The sequence below is a fragment of the Calypte anna genome, chromosome 4A, assembly GCF_003957555.1.
Source record: "Calypte anna isolate BGI_N300 chromosome 4A, bCalAnn1_v1.p, whole genome shotgun sequence".
NCBI lineage: Eukaryota > Metazoa > Chordata > Aves > Apodiformes > Trochilidae > Calypte > Calypte anna.
In genome coordinates, this window is record NC_044248.1 from 1,416,087 (window position 1) to 1,433,046 (window position 16,960).

At 50.8% G+C, this 16,960-nt stretch overlaps 1 protein-coding gene across 6 annotated transcripts in view; it reads right to left on the minus strand.

Annotated features, from left to right (window-relative positions):
• Positions 1–16,960, minus strand: part of SLC4A4 (solute carrier family 4 member 4) — a 146,985-nt gene that overhangs the window by 47,727 nt on the left and 82,298 nt on the right. For 2 of the 6 annotated variants that reach the window (XM_030450129.1, XM_030450127.1), the window contains exons 6-7: positions 16,647–16,826; positions 7,114–7,190 (exon numbers count right to left, since the gene is read on the minus strand). In XM_030450129.1, coding sequence (XP_030305989.1) covers positions 7,114–7,190; positions 16,647–16,826 — 257 coding nt within the window. Of the gene's footprint in view, positions 1–7,113; positions 7,191–11,319; positions 11,440–16,646; positions 16,827–16,960 lie in introns of all 6 variants that reach the window. The other 4 variants (XM_030450128.1, XM_030450130.1, XM_030450125.1 and 1 more) reach the window with 3 other exon arrangements.

The following is a 16,960-nucleotide window of genomic DNA, read 5'->3' on the forward strand; positions in this document are numbered from 1 at the left end:
GGGGCTCCCCCACCTGAGTGCAGACACAGCTTTTGTGCTGAGGAGAGCTCAGTTCCCCAGGAACCTGCCCCTGCCCCCCTGCTTTGCCATATCCATTCAGCTCCATGTTTCAGGTTACCTTCCCCAGGTCACCCCAGGGATCCCTCCCTGCCTCTGGGGTTTGTCCCTGCACACACTGAAAGGTAAAGGGGATGCAAGCAAAGCTGCTTCTGCATCAGGAGCAAGACATTCCAGTTACCCAAACTTCCCAGAAACTGCTCCTCTCCTTCAGGAAAGGTGGCAGTGACCTGTGCTGGGAATGAGGCATTTCCAGCTGAGCTCCCTGGAGTGAGAGCAGGACACCCAGGCTGACAGCTCCAAATCAGGGATGTCTGCTTGGGACTGGGGTGATGGGGTTGTTCAAACAGGAAAAGCAGCACATGGCTCCCACCATCAACCCCTGGCACCCCAAACACTGGGATCCCAGCAGCACTCCCCATCCAGCAGTGCCCAGGGAAGGCAGAAGGGTTTTGTTCAACAAGGCCAATTTCTTTTTGAACTTAGAGCTGGCTTTGGCACAGGCTCCCTGTTGATATGGAAACACCACTTTGAGCAAACAGTGCCCACACCACAACAAACCAGACAGGGGTTTGTGCCTCTCTCTCACTGACCACACTCATTCAGAGCCATTTCTGACCCACAAACAAGCCCTCACAATGTGGAGATAACCCCAGGGCAGCAAACTCCCCTCCTTAGGTCAATATATATTCATTTTCTAGATGTTGTTGCATCAGCTCAGTGCTAACACGTCCCTGATGAAACAGGTTTTACTTTAAATGTCCCCTTTATTTTACAAATGGAGCATTAAAGCAGCCCCAGTGCTTGAGCTGCCAAGGATGTGTTAACAGAGCATGACCAAGGGGAGGAGGGACAGCACTGGGAATGTCCCCATTCCTACAGCACAAGGGCACTCAGAGGCTTCCCAGTCCCTTTCCTTCACTGAGAGACCCAAAAAAAAAAAATTAAGTTATTAAGACATTAATGAATCAAGAGCTACCCTCCAGTCCTGACTCTGACACCGTAAGTGACAAACTGTCCCTTGGGCATGGGAAAGAGGATTAAAACCTTGTCCTCCCCTAAAGCCTGCTTAAATGGACAGGGATCTGTGGCTCATGTGTTGCATGGGACAGGGGGTGTGAAATTCCAAGGCTTGTTACCAAGGGAGAACTCAGCCCAAACACAGCTTCAGCAATAGCAAGTGCAAGCAAGGCCACGACTATGTCCAGAGATGAATGATGTGGAGATGCTCTGACAAAGCTTCTCCTGAAGCACTTGTGACTCAGATGCTGCAGTGGGGCAAGGTGGATGGGAACTGCCTGGAAAGCTGAACCCACACAGAAAATCCCACCCTGATGGGCAGGGAACAGAGAACGGAAAAGAAAGAATCAGTTTGCCCAGCAGCTCCTGGTGATACACCCCAGACACAACAACTGGATCTGGCTGAACAACCTACACCTATCCCAGCTTCAGGCTCCTTCCCCAGGCTGGACAGCCCAGCAGAACCACCTGGTTCTGCCAGCTCCACCTCTGCTGGGGATCAGGGCAAACCACCAGGTTGTGCTTCTTGGGAAAGCTTTATTAGGGCTTCCAGTCGGGTGTCTCTCAGCTCGGGGTCAGAGAGAAAGCTGAGCAAAGAGCTCCACTTGTGAGAGCTGGGGGGATTCTCCTGCCAGGAAAAGCCCTGGCCTTTCAGACACTGCTCTGGTACCACTGCTGTGCCTGGCAATGGAGCCCAGATGCTGAGTTACCCATCGAAAAATAGAAAAGAAAAATAAGTTGTCCTAAAGTGTCACTGCCCCTGCCTGTCTCTCTGCAGATGGCCAGCACATCAGCTGCACCCAGCACCTCCTCACACAGACAAATGGAGGCAAACCACTGCTCCTCACTGCCCCTCAGGTAATTAGGGAAGACACCTCTTCCTTAATTATCCTTATAAACTGCCAAACATCAAACAAGCCCAAAGGGAGAACAGAATAACCAGCAAAATCTGAACTTTCTGCCTCTCTTGAAGCTGTTTGTCATCCAAGGGACTGAGCCCTGGCACCTCCTGCAAGGATCCTGGCAGCCCTGGGAGTCAGGACATGGAATCACAGCATCAGTTGGGTTGGATGGGACTTCTCAGGGTCACCCAGTCCAACCCCTGCAGTATCAGGGACACCCTCACCCAGATCAGGTTGCTCAGAGCCTCCTCAAGCCTCACCTTGAACATCTCCAGGGATGAGGCCTCAACCCCCTCCCTGGGCACCCTGGGCCACGGTTCCAGCATCCCCATGGCAGAGAGGAGCCTCCAACATTCTGACCCAGCCTCCCCCAGCAGGCACAGACACATCTGTCTGACAGACACCAGTCCCAGTCCTCCTGTTCAGCTCCAGGACAAGCCTCCCAGCTTCCTTTGGAGCTCCTCTTGTTTTACAGCTCTTACACCTCCTGCAAGGCAGCAGTGAGAGGGGCAGCAAAGGCTTTCCTCCTCCTCCTCTCTTCACTTCTCCCCACACAAACCTTCACCTCCTGGAGACATTATTAAATACCCTGCCGTGTTTTGGGTTTTTATCCTGATGGGTAAAAAGCTTTGTAACACTTTGGTGATCATCAGCAGATGCCAGTGCCCTGGAATAACAACCTAAGAGTAAATCAAGGCTGAATATCACTGGGAGAAAACTCCTCCAGAACCCCCAGCAGGATGCCTGTGGATCCCCTCAGTGCAGGCAGAGGTTGGGCTGGCACTGGCTGTAACCACCCTGGCACTACCAACCTCCCAGTAAAGCACTGGTGTGTCCATTGCCCAGAGCAGCAGAGGTGACAGGAAGGCTCCTGGGAGCAGGGGGGCAGAGGGGGTGTCTGCCACAGACACAGCAGGACCCGATCAATAGTATTGATCCAACTGTTGGGATGAGTAATTGGCAGCTAAAGATTTTCTGCACATCCCACGTTTGGGTAATTGGCCCTTCCTTCTGAGGCTTCAGCTTTGGGATCATTTGCTTTCCATAAATTGAAGAGGAAAAAAGAGTGACATGACACTGTTAATTTAGCAGACATCCCACCTTACAAGTAACCCGGGGCTTCATTACTTTCCCATTTCCACATCCTTCTCTCATTTCACACAGCCCTGTTCTGATGGCAACATCCAGCCTCAGACACAGACAGCACAGTGACACAAGGGCACTGAGCACGTTCTAGCTCCCCTGTTAGGAGCTGCTGGAGCTGCTCAGCTAACTGCTCATTACAAATCCGTAATTTTTTTTTTTTTTTTGGTCTGAGGGGTAAGATGGCCCCAGCAGCCTCTTCCCCTTCCCCTCTCTAACCCCCAGCTCCTTGCCCTGGCTGGGAGGGACCAGACAGCTCTTTTTTGCTACTCCTTTGCAAAAAGCCCAAGCATCTTGTCCTCCCCTCACTCCAGCCTTTTCCTAATGGGATCCTAAGGTCATTTTCATCGTGAAGGAGCTTAATGGTCACCCAGTAAGAAGATTAACACTAAAAACTGTATTAATAAGGCAAAGAGTATGAGAAAAACACAACGAAAGCAAGATCAAAGTAAAACCAAAGCAAGCACAACCCCACCCCTTCTGTAAGGGCAGAGGAGCCAACCCCAGTGCTCCCCACAGGTAAATCCCAGTGCTGCCTGGGACACGGGAGGAAAACCATCACCTGGACTGGAGGCAGCATGGCTTGGGAGCACTGCACCTCCTCACTGCTCTCTGACCTCTCTGCAGTCTGCAGGGAAGCTGCTGAGCTGCATGGGCCATCCCACCAGGGTCAGCATCTGCACAGCCAAGCCCAGCTCCTCCTTACCCTGAGCTCCCGGTCCCTGGAACGCTCAGGGTTCTCCTCTCACTCCCCTTGATGGCCCCTGGAGGAGGCTGAGGCAAACATCATCACCACCATCATCACCACCATCACCACCACCACCACCACTGTGCAGCTGCCTTGAACACCAGCACCTCCCCTGCCTCCTCCTGACCTGTCCCAGAGGCAACCAGCTCACCTGAAACCTGAAACCTGAACCCACCCTGCAGTTCCAGCTCTCTGCAAGCCCTGAACAAGCAGCTCAGGAGAGCAGGCTTGACAACAGGCACCTCAAGGAGGAGCCTTGGTTTGGAGGGATCAGGGCTCCTGAGGTACCAGCTGCTTATTGTCCCTTAACAGGATTATCTAAAAGCCCCCAGGCAGCTGGAGGTGACCATGCTCAGGCACTGCTGCCAGCTCCAGGAGGCAGAGGTGGAGCAGTGTGACAGCCAGCATGCCAACACAAGCCACTCCTCTGCATAAAGCCTTCTTCTTCCTCCCAGGGTGTCCTCTCCTGACCTTCTCCAGGCTTGTTTTATTGTCTCCAAGCTATTCTTGGAAGCCATCAGTCGTTGCAAACATGGAAGTGAAAGGAAAAACTCAGTATTCACTGGCAGTGAGGCAACCACAGGATGCCCAGAGATCTGCCCCTGCTTTGGGTCTAAAGAGAACGACCCCAGAGAAAGAATAAATCAGGATCATCCAACAGGAGAACACAGTTTTCAACTTGGACCTTCCAAGATCAAGGGCAAAGGAAGGGCAAGGGCAGGGAAGCCAGAGGCTGATGTCTAGGAGCTGCCTGCTCTTCCAAGAGTCTGCAAGGACAGTGCTGCCAAGCAGAGGCAGAGCAGCTCAGGATGGAGAAGCTTCAACAGGGGTGGGAGGCTGGTCAGGAGACCTTCCCAGGCAGGCTGACAGCCCTGGATGTGTGGCTGCTTCCAGCCAGATGAACACCCAGGGCAAGAGCAGTCCCAGGGCAGGGTCCTGGGTCCCTCTCCATGTTGTGACAAGGGTGACAACCACAAACCTGCCCTACCACCCAAAAAAACCCTGGCTTGAGGTCATACTGCAACTACACTGCTCCATGAAGAGAAAGAGACAGAAAGAAAAAGAAATAAAAAAGTAACATCTTCTGAGGAGAACAGGTCACAGCTTGGATTGAGAGCACCCAGGACCTCTGCTTTCCTCTGAGGTGGGACCTCTCTGCTCAGCAAGAGCCTACTGAGCCCCAGGAGAAAGGAGTCCCCTGCCCATCACTGCTCATTGCACCATTCCAGCCAGCAGGGAAAGCAGCAGAACTGAAAACTCAGGGCTGGGAAGTTACTGAAGGCATAGAGCAGTTTGTCCACAGCCTTTCTGCCTCGAAAACAGGGGCACACAATGCTCTCCTTGATCTCTGCCAAAGCAGGGATGGAAGCAAGAGCTCAGGTCCCTGCCCCAGGCAACTGCTCTGAGCTGGCTTCAGCCTGTCCCACTTCTTACACACACAAATAAATAAAACCAGGAATAGCCTCTTCCACCAGCAAGCTCATTCCTCATCCAAAGGCCCACGTCAGGCTTCCAGGTGGGACAGCCCCTAACAAAAGCCAGTCACCCTGCTGCCAGGGAACCAAAGCTGCTCCCTTCCCAGCTCCTGTCACCACAACCTGATGGATTATTCCCTGCCTCCTGCCCAGCTCTGCTGGGGAACCCTTCCAGCCATGGCTACAGCTTCACAAACTTGGTCAAGACAGGAGCCTCAGTCACTCAGCACCAGAACTGGGGAGCTAAGGTGATTTCTCAGGCCAGCTTGGACAGGCACAGAGTACAAGGGCTCCATTGTGCAAAGTTCATCAGCAGGACATGGGCTAATTAATGAAGCAGCTTTTTGGAACCGCTTTGGTTTCCACTACAAACAGTCAGGCATCAGCTACACTGAATGTTCAGAACTCTAGAGCCCACTTCCAAACTGGATTTATTCACAGATGTCACTATTAGCACCACTGGAACATCTATTTTTATAGCCAGTTCTACACAAGTCTGTTATCTGTAGGGGCCAGAGAGGTCTCAGCAGGAGGGAAACTGAGACTGTTCTGCACTGCTGAGCCCCGGGAAGCTGGCTACAACCTTCAGACCACCTCCTGTCTACAAGACCCCAGCTATAACCTGATTAAAAATATAAGCTCCAGCATTCCTTCCAATGAACAAAAGCCATTTTACAACCCTACTCTTCCCCCAGGTGCACATATTGAAGACAACAGGTATTTTGGAAAAGCCAAGCAATCAATACAGATGTATGCCACAGCTCTGAGCATCACCCAGGTCAGTGCAAAACCTGTTGCCCCCCTTCTCTTTCACATTAAAGCATATTTATTTATATAAATATATTTTAAAAATATTTATTTACTCTAAACTGACTTTTCTACAAAGAAGTCACATTTCTACATTTTCACCCTGTGCTGCTGTGTCCCTTGCAGGCAAAACAGTCCCAGAGAAGGCAGCACCATCCATCACTGGATGGTGACCACTCTCAGCTGCCAGCACTACTGCCTTACCCAAACAGTTTTCTAAAGGAACTCATCTGCATTCAGAATAACCACAGGACTAGAGAATGCTGAAAGGCACAAAAAGAGAAAATTAAATAAGATTCTCCAAAAGAAACAGTCAAGCTTTGAGAAGAACCCACTTTTGGAATCAAGACAAAAGTGTTTAGAAATGTGCACAGAGCCCTTATTCAGACACCAGTTTCCTAAGAGCTGAACTCAGCTCCCTCTCAGCCTGCAGCTCTGGGAAGGATGAGAACACACACATCCCATGGGATGGGACTGCAGACCTGCCCCAGCCTGAGAAACTGATCAAATCCAAGGAGACCTGGAGCTAAAGGCCAATTTTACCTTTGTTACTCATCCCCCTTTTGCACAGGGTAAGGCTACAGGATGCTGAGGCAGGGACACATCCCCTGAATGCTCCCAACAGCCCCTCTGATGTGCTGCAGGACCTGAGCTCCTGCCTCTAACCCCTAAGACCCTTCTCATCAGGAAGAGGATCCAAAACACATCAAGATTTGGATCTTTCCCTTCCTTTCTCCTGGGTATCAGCAAGATGCCATGTACGTGGTGCCTCTTGCTTCAGGCCTCCCAAGAGTTCATCCTGCTGGCTTTGAGGGCTGGTGCTTAAAAGGAGGAAGATCCAGTCCCAGGGCTTGGAAATCCTCTACTCACCTTTGTCACCTTCATGGCACAGAGCCCCTCTCCCCAGCACCCAGCTCCCAACCCTGCCCATCCCCAGGAGAGCTGTCACCCTGAAGCTTACCTGGTCCTTCTCAGGCTTGTCAGAGATGTCATTCAGACTGGTGGAAGTCAGATTTCTGTGGGCCATGGCTGGGCTGCCTGGAACAACAATGCCAACACCAATTAAAGCACAGGTTTTGATCCTTCAGAACACAGAGGCTCAGGCTAAGCAACACCTTTCCCTCCACAGGGAGGCTGACGGGGAGTTTCAGAGCCTGAGAAGGCTGCTTTGTGGGTCTCTACATGGCACATGGGATGTGAAGGTGCTAATGCTTCATCATCTCTAACCCCCACCTCTCTCTTTAGGAGAGGGAAAGAGAATCTGAGGACTTTCCATACCCCCTGTCTGTGGGACAGAAAGCAAAGCAGCACAGGGCTGCTCTCACTGCTGCTGCTGGGTCACCCAGGACCCGGTGAGAAACCAGGGGGCTGACCCTGTCACTGTCACTCTGACCGCCCATCCTAGCTCTCCTACCTCCTCAGCATCCCAGTTTTGCCAGGCACCTCACACAGCTCTTGGGGCTTCAGAACAGCCACCAATAAAACTCCACCTGTCTCCAAGTGAGGTCACTGACAAAGCTCAGGAACCTTCGGTGTTGGATGGATTAAAACAAAATCTGCACCCCACTGACATGCTAAAAGCCACCAACTCCTGACACCAGATAGCCCAGAGAGATGAAGAAAACCCCCAGAGACAAAGCACCTCACCTCTATTTCTTTTTCCAAAGCCAAACTACCCATCTGCAGACCTGACCCATCTGCTGGCAAGGAGCTGCTGGCTCCCTGATGGATCCCTGATCCCACTGACTCCTCTGCTCCCAGAGACAAGCAGAACATATGGAAATAGCTCTAAACAACCTGGAATAAAGCTCCAGGGTTTCAGAATTCCCTCCTACAATCCCACTACTAGCATTTTTTGTTAAATGGAAGAAATCCAGAAGTAGCCATAATTGTACAAGAAGAAAAATAATTTACTTAAAAAAAAATTAAAGAAAAAAGACTTCTGGGATGGAAACAGCATCATAAACCAGGGGCAGTATGCATTTCTTTAATTGTTCTGAAGTTTTCCCAACTCTTCTCAGCCATGCTCAGAGCAAGCATGGGAGCTGCTGTCACAGAGGTTTGGATCATGAACGTAACAAGACAAAAAATACTCAAAAAGAAATGGCCCTGAGGCATTTCCCAACTCAGCCTGTATTTTGAGACAATATTGATTAAACTTATCCTTTGATATTCATACCAAAAAGAGAGACCAAGTTTTCAGTTTCATCATCTCACACTGCAATCAAGGTCTATAACAAATCAAGCCAAAAGAAATCATAGCAAAAATAAAAAAAACGACTTTTAAGAAAAAGATCTGGACTTCTAGAGCTGGGTTTTCTTTACAACATATTCACTGTATGTGGAGACAGACAGAAAGCAGTTTTTGTCCTTAGGAGTCAGTGCAGGGTGGTATTGGCACACCCAGAAGGTCAGCCCAGCCCAGTGAGATAAATCAGAGAGCAGAAAAGGGCATCTCCAGCTTTTCCTCTTCCTGCAGCCACAGTGAGCCAGAGGTGAGACCCCCCCTATCTCTACAAAGGCTTTACAAACAGGGTTACTCAGAGGGAAATGCCTGGTTTAATCTACACATATTAGTAACCATTCTCCTCATTAATTATTAGCAAGCCAGACTTAGAAATGTCTGCTCGTTTTGATGGAGTGTGTGATATGAATGTGTAGGTAGGAGATAAACACAACAGGAAAAACAGGATCAAAAGTGCTGAGGTGTGTTGTGTCACACACAGGCTGTGGGCAGCACTGTTTCTAACACCTCCTCTGACAGGAACACTGAATAAACATTCCTGTTGGTAAAAAGCAAAGCTGGACCTCCTCAGAACACCCCCAAAGATAACCCCAGGTTGCTGTAACCCTGAAGCCCATTACTGAAACCCAGGGCTCCTTTTTTCTTGTGTAGTGCAATTAATTATCTTTGCAAAGGCTGCACAGACTCTGCCACTTCTGGGAGTTCTTTGACAAGTATATAACATATCCATCAATTTAAATGAAAGATTGAAACCCGATGCAAAGATACACGTGGCTGCTTTGCACATCTGAGCCCATAAAACCACATAGAGCAGCAGGCGAGTGTGTTCACACTGCTAATGGGGTCACAGCTCCCTGAGTCACCCCAAAGCTGCTCCCAGCTCCTGCCACCTGAGGGACAGACATGAGACAAAGAAGTCTGCAACAGAGTTAAATGGACCTGGAGACTCCAGCTGAGAAGGAACTAAGTATGGCTTCTGAAAAGCTTTAAGCCAGGGGAGGAAATCCTAACAATGGGGTTTTGTTGTACACAGATGGCTAAAGTGCATCAGATGCAGAGGAACTGCACTGTAAGGCACCTGCTGAAAGCATCTCTTCCTCCTCTGCAGATTGCTTGGGTGGGTTTCCACATTTCTAGGTCCCCTTCTGGAGTAAACAGATTAAAATCAGGGCCCAAATCCTGGAACTTATCTTGACTGCCACACAAATCTGCTAACAGAAAAAGGCTGCTGGAAAGGCAAAATGTGCAATGTCTGCTCCAAAGCCACTCGGCTTGGTGGACACTGTGGCCCAAATCTGCACAGCCTCAGCCCTGGCAGCATCAGGTTCTGCACCTTTGAAGACCCAAAGCCAGGGAAGACACATCCAATCCTCATTGTTTTAATGCCTGGATAACAAGCCTGCTGATGGGAGCAACTCTCAGCAGCCTCAGCCCTGTGGAGGTGACAGTGACACACCACAACCTCAGTCTCTGGGCTGAGCCTCACAATGCCACTCCTGAGAACGACCTGAAAGAGGGGTAAAAAACAACCTTAAAAACTGGGGAGTCCTGGGGCAAGCAGCTCCTCTGAGTCAAGTGGGAACGTGGGAGCAGAAGGGAGCAAGAAGCCTCTCACCCCTCTGCACCCTGAACAAACCAGTGGAGTGAAAAGTTTCTGCTGCTGAGGCCCCAGCCAAAGGCTTTGGCACACACTGCTCACCTTACAGGGTTTGGGACCAACCATCTCCTGATCCTGGCCCAATTCCCACCCCAGTCCCTCTGGCACTGATGGGAGAAGGAAGGCAGGTGTTATCTCCGTGCTGTTATCTCCTACTCCGAGGCTGGATGGTCACCTTTCATAGGGAAAATCCTGAAATTCAGCTTTCTGTAGATTGCTGTGTCCTGTAAGGAACAGCTCTGTGCCACCAGCACCTCCTCTGTCACCAGCCAGGGCCCTGCTCAGTAATGGCAATGAGGAAAGCCCAGCTCATCACTGAGAGACAAAGCTGTGTGTGACAAAGGAACACCATCTCTGTATCTCATTTCAATGGGAATTAAAATATTGAGGGAATTTCTTGCAGTGAGGGTGCTGAGCCCCTGGCCCAGGTTGCCCAGGGGAGCTGTGGCTGCCCCATCCCTGGCAGTGCCCAAGGCCAGGCTGGATGGGGCTGGTGGAAGGTGTCCCTGCCCATGCAGGGGGATGGAAATAGATGAGGTTTGAAGCCTCTTCCAACCCAAACCAGTCTGGGATTCTGTGCTTTAAACTGGTTGCATTGATAACACTGTGTTTGTGGCAATATTCACAAAGTCCTTTTAAGAGTCAAAGGCTACTTTGAGAGATGAAAGGCACAGCAGCAGCTGGCTTAGGAGGCACCCACCACCTGCACTGCTGGCTGACCTACCTGCTTCATCCCAGAGGAAGGAAAAAAACAGAAAAAAAGCAAACCAGAGTGAAACAGAGCAGTGAGAGAGGTTAACAGAGCCAGGCAGAGCAGCAGCCACGCCTCAGGGACCCTGCCCTCCTCCCGCTGTTAATGCAGCAGCAAGCGTTAGGAGCCGGGCTGGGAGAGGGGGGATCATCCTTCATCCTCCTCACCCCTCCTTTCCTTCCTCTTCCTCACCCCCCGGCCCAGCCCAGCCCAGCCCCCACTTACTGAGCCAGCCCAGGCTGGGGCTGCGGGGCACTCGCGGGTCCTCATCCAGTGTGCGGGTGGCCAGGCAGGGCACAGAGCTCTCCAGAGGGCTGCGGGCTGGGGCCGTGCAAGCAGGAGGCAGCAGCAGCAGCAGCAGCAGCAGAGAGGAGGAACAGAGCAGAGTTGAAAAGTCGAAAGAAAAACAACCCCCGATAAAAGAAAAAAAGGAAAAAAGGTGGCAAGAAAGAAGCGCTGCAGAAGCGAGGCGGGGCCGGAGCCTTTGAGCGGGTGCAGTCACACACATGGGCACCTTTCTGCATCCTGCGGTGACCAAAGGGGGAAGCCCACTCATCTGGAGCACACCTCCTCCATAGCTTCACCTTCCAGGGTTCGGTTGGCAGGTCTGGAGACAGCTTTCCACCCCGGGAATCTAAAATTCAGGCATCTTAGAAGCGGGTCTCAAGGAGCTGAGGGAGGCAGCGCTGTGCCCAGCAGCCCCGGGCTGGGGGGGTCAGTGGGAACAGCAGCCACACGGGGCTTTGGGAACAAACCCCAGCCCTGGAGGAGCCAACCCTGAGCATTCTCAGCATGCACATCCCCAGGGACACCAGGCTGGGCTTGGGAAGGCACACCCTGGTCTGCAAACAGCCAGACATCCCTGGGGCTTTTCAAGCACCCCTTGAAAACATTCTGACTACACCTCCTCTCTCCTGCTTATTCCTCTGACACCATCACTCAGCTCTGGGGATGCAATTTGTATGGAAAACACTTCACTGAATGAAGCTGAACTCAGCACAGACTAAAAACCTGAGAGAAAGCTTTTCCCCTAACCTTCTCTCAGAGCATCAGCCGAGGTGCTGCTGACATCCCCAGGTTTGTTTTAACTCAACTTTCCAAACTACACTACCAGCAGGTCACCTTCAGGAGGTGCCTGGGCAGCACAGACACCACCCAGGTGGTGATGGGGAACGTGCCCTTACTGCTGGTGCTTGAACACTCAGGTGTCAGCACATCACAGCTCTCTGCAGCCTCTCCCACTTTGGCTTTAGTACAACTCAACCTCTTCTCTTCCAGGCTGTTGCCACTGGCTCTCCCAGGTGTGAAAATGTACAACACCTGGGCAGGCAGGAATTCTGAAACCCAAATGTCACTGCTGGAGCACTGGTAACCCCTGACAGATGACCACAGGTCTCATTTTACAGTGTTACAGCTCAGGTGGACCAGCTGGGCTAGGGCTGTGGGAGGGCCACTAGCCCACCCAGTAGTTATCACAGAGCTTCAGGTGAAGGGGTGCATGCTGCTCCAGGAGAGGACACCAAGACCTCAGGAGAGCCAGGCCACAAAACAAGGGGCACACAAGAACTGTCTAAAAGAACCTCTGCAGGAGTTCAACTGAGATGTAAAATCGTGGTGTGCTCAGTGAACATTTGTACAGCTCAACCTCCTCCCAATCCCAGCAACAAAAAGGCTGGGGGCTCTGTAAGTAACCCCCAGTCCTTGGTGCAGCCTCATCTGCTCAGCTTTTTGGTAACCATCATCTTCCTGCTGTCCCGACAGCAGAGCAGAGCTCAGATTTATCCCATCACACAAGAAATTACCATCTGCCACCTGATCTCTCTCCCAAGAGTTGAAGTGTTTCTGAGAACACCTCCTCCTCCTCCTCCTCCTCCCAAACACAAATCAGTGGGATGCTGGGGTGCAGGAAAGGCATTCAGCACACACCTCTGCTCTTCCAAAGCTCCCTCTTTCTGCCAAATCTGACTGCTAGAGAGTTTTATCTTCAAAAAGGCTGTAAAATGAAAGGAGAGGGTGGAGGATGACTCTGCTACCAGGTACCAGGGAGCCATGGTCAGCCCAGGGAAGTTTCATACAGAAATTCTCAGTAATACAGAACAGAGTGAAAATACACTCATTTCCACAGGCAAAAATATTTATACCTTCAGCTTAGTTGTCTTTTTCCTGCTTTATACATAAATAGTATCTTAGGACACCTTGGGAAGTTTTAACTGTGATTCAGCATAATACTAGAACAGGAGCACCTAAAAGATACCAAGAAAATGGAGACTCCCTGTTCACAAGGAGTCACCTGGACAGGACAAGGGGCAATGGGCACAAGGTGCTCCTGGGCAGATTCCCATGGGACACAAGAGGGAAATTTTTCCCCATGAGGACAGTCAGACCTTGGGATGGTCTCCCAGGGGAAGGGGGGGATTCCCCCACTTTGGGAAGTTTGAAGTCTCAGCTCTCTGGGGTGCTGAGAGATCTCAGAGAAACAATAATATCAGAAGGGTTGGAGCAGGGGATCCTTGAGGTCCCTTCCAACCTGGCACTCTGGGATTCTGGGATTCTTACCATGAAGCTAAGAAAGACAGAGATTTTAGGACTTTTAAGACTTAAATATTTAAAAGCTCTGAAATAAGCCAGAGACGAACTCCTCAGTACCTTTGAGAACCATGGCTCAGGGTGATTTCCAGATTTCAGATCTAACAAACACTCTTGATGACATTTATCATTATTTAATTGGTGTTTTAAGCTTAATTGCTCTGAAAAAAAAATAAAGGAAAATTGTGGGCAGACTCCATGTTAATGACATTTTGCTGAAGTGTTTCCTAGAGAAATGTCTTGGAAAGTAATTTAGCACAATTTGGTACCTCTCAGAACCAGAGGCTGCACGTGGATTGGGGTTACCCAGGGAGGGGCTGGAAGTCTCAGGATATTTTCACTCTCACCTACAGCAGGGCCTGGTTCAGCTTCATCAGAGATCATTTCATTAATGCCCCTTAATGAACACGCTCTAACGATGCCTCTGAAGTGCACAGGGTGCTTTGCAATTCCCACTGCTGGGTTTTATGAGAAAACCAGAGAGAAGTTCCCCCACTTAACCAGAGCAGTCACTGCCAGCTGAGCAGCTTTCCAACCACCCCAGCCCGGGAAGCTGCTGGGTGGGGGTGAGGAGTGAGCCATGCACAGAGGAGCTGCTGCTCCTGGCAGCATGAATATTGGATGAAATGTTCCCAGAAGCTGAAATGAAAGGCAGACACTGAAAGGAAACACCTATTTGGAAAGAAACTCGAGGGAAATTCATGAGTACTCAGGGCTGCTGGCACTTTCATTATTGTGATTAGCTGTGTTCAGAGAAAGCTCCTGTTGGCCTCATTAAAGTTTTATCTGTCTAAAGGACAAATCCTGCCTTTAGAGGCACAGGAGAGGCACTCACTGAACTCCAGGGAGGGTGGTATAACTCTCTCCAATACATTCTGGAGTTACTTTTTCATTAAATAATAAATACCAGTAACAGCTATTCATGAAGTACTTCTCTTTCTATGTGAGCCTTTCCCTCCTGAAGTCTCACAGCACTGGCACTGCCATGGCACACGATGCATTCTGCATTCTCACCAGACATAAAGAGCCCGGGTGAGGCAAGAGGGACAAGGCTCCATGGAAAGGATGAAGGTCAGCCAGGGGGCTAAGCAGAGCCAGGGCAAAATTCCTGGAGAATCACTGCAGCTGAGACAAGAGCAGCACGGCCCCCTCAGAGATGAAAAAAAGCAGTGGATGAAAACCAAAGGCACCTCAGGTCGAGCAGAGGATGTTCTGAGCAGGGAAAAACAAGGGGATGGAGTGAGGACTGAACCCCCTTTGCAGGACCCATCCTCCCAGGATAAGCAGGCTCAGGTTTTTCCCCTCAGCCAGCCCGGGGAGCAGGGCTTGCTGTCCCAAGGGGAGTTACTCATGCACTCTGCATCCTTCACCTTCACAGCTCCCACGTTTTGATTTGCATTTAACCCCCTGAGGTTCTGATGGCACCCGAAGGAATGACTTGAACTGTGGAATGGAAGAAATTGGCATTCAAGCCATTACCAGCACGGGGTGCAGCAAAACTTGCTGCAGCACAGAGGTGGGAGGTGGATGGAGACTTTTAAGCCCATCAGTTAGGATCTTGCAGAGTCCAAAGGAGGCACCGGGCATGGCAAGGCCAGACAGACAATCCAAAAGGTTTCTTTACATGTCTATGCCTTGGGAACTCCCCAAAACAGATACTTGGAAAAAACCACTAGGCTTGATGTGTTCAGCCACAGAGGGAAACAGCAGATCCCTGCCCAAAGACAGAGGCACTCCTGGTGGGGGGAGGTGACCTGGGCAGCATGGGCAGATCTAACTGGGGAACCACAAGGCTGCCATGGGCCATCCTGCAAACTCCTCTCCATGGCACCAGAACCTGACTCTGAAGCATCCCCTGCACCACACCCAAGGTGACAGAGGCACCAAGCAATGAGTTTTAAAGCCACATCTGGTTGGCCTCCTGTGCAGCATGCTACAGCTCAGCATCCTCCTCCCCAAAGCCAACCTGGTCATCTTGTCCACACAGAGCAACAGTCCCAGAGGTGCTTGAGTTAAGAGGGAAAAACTGAGGCACCTCCAGATTTTATTCCTGAGGCTAGTGGGAAATGAGCAGGGGGGGCTTGAGGAGCAAGAGTTAAGGCAGAGATCCTGGACAAGACCTCTCTTGGACCTTACCAAGCACAGCCCCTCTCTTTGCTCCTGCAGGGATATTCCCCGAGAAGCTGCACACCCAGGACATTCCCTTCAGTCCTGCCACTGCCCCTTTGAGGTTTTCACTCCATCACCAAGTTCCCCAAGGCATTCCTGCATGACCAGATGCAGCATCCAGAGTAAACCAGATCCTTCACATGCACACACACACCTCTTGCAAAAGCAAAGGCTGACAAACAAGTGGGAAATATTCATAATGTATGGTAATAGGTTAGGGAGAGATGTTAGGCTGAGTTTTAGATGCAGAACACAGAAAGCTAGGAGGCCTTGTATGTAGCAAGAAGAGTAGAATTTCTTCCCTTGCTTTCATTGCTGGGTATTTTCAAAGACCAACTTTTAGACAAATTTCCAGACTGCAACAGGAGGCAGCTGAGAAGAACTCCAAGATGTGACAATAGGCTTAAATGTCCTCCTTTTTTGCCTACAATTAGTAAAAGAGCCCACAAATCTATCTCCAGGTATGGGTAAGTCCAGAGCCCCTGCCAAGGCCTCTCTAGCTGCCTGCATCCAGGCACACACACACAGACACCCCTGGTCACAGACACCCCCAGAACCAGGCTGCTACCTAGGAGCCTGTTCTACAGAGTCATAACAGACACCACAACGTTAGGATGAATAAAGCAAGATGGAAATCAGCTTTACCCCCACTGGACAATGCTTGTATGGCAATAAAATACAAGCCAGATGTTCCTATCACACCAGTTCTGACTCAGAAACTGAAGGTGCTCAAACAGCTTCATCTCTGCTCATGAAGATGAAGATGAACCTCTTCTAGGTTGGGGCACGGTGGGAGCTGGTTTGGTAAATCTCTTTCCTGCCATTGCTCCTCCAGTTTCTCCTCCACGCCAGCTGTGGGAGCATCTCCCCTCCTGTGCTTCCTCCCCCTCCTGCTGCCCCCTCCCCTCCTCTACCTCAGTCCAGTGAGGATGGGGTTAGAGCCGGGTGCCCGGGGCAGCACGGGTCTCACTATGCTACTGGGGTTAGGAAAGCATCAAGGCAAGGCAAGGCAAGTTAGTTCTGGGTGGTGAGGGCTGGCGGGTGGCTCTAGGAGGGCAGGCTGTAGCCAGTCAGCCTCTGCATTACCATTCTCAGGGTTGGAAAACATCCTACTTGCACTGGAGACGGTCCTGCCGATGTCGGCCAGCGAGCGCAGGTTGGACTTCTTGGTCTGGTGCCGGTGCTTCCTCAGCAGGGTGTAGGTGACCTTGTCCTTCAGCTCTGCTTTCAAAAGCCCCGTCTCGATCTGGTTGTCAACGATCATCTCTGGAACAGGCAAAGAGAGAGGGAGGGAGAGGAGGGGACAATTAATCACAGAGCACCAAAGTGCAACAAGGGAGAGCGGGGGGAAGCAAAGGGACGATTTCCACCCCACCTTTCTGAAGGCTTTCCTTCCCATC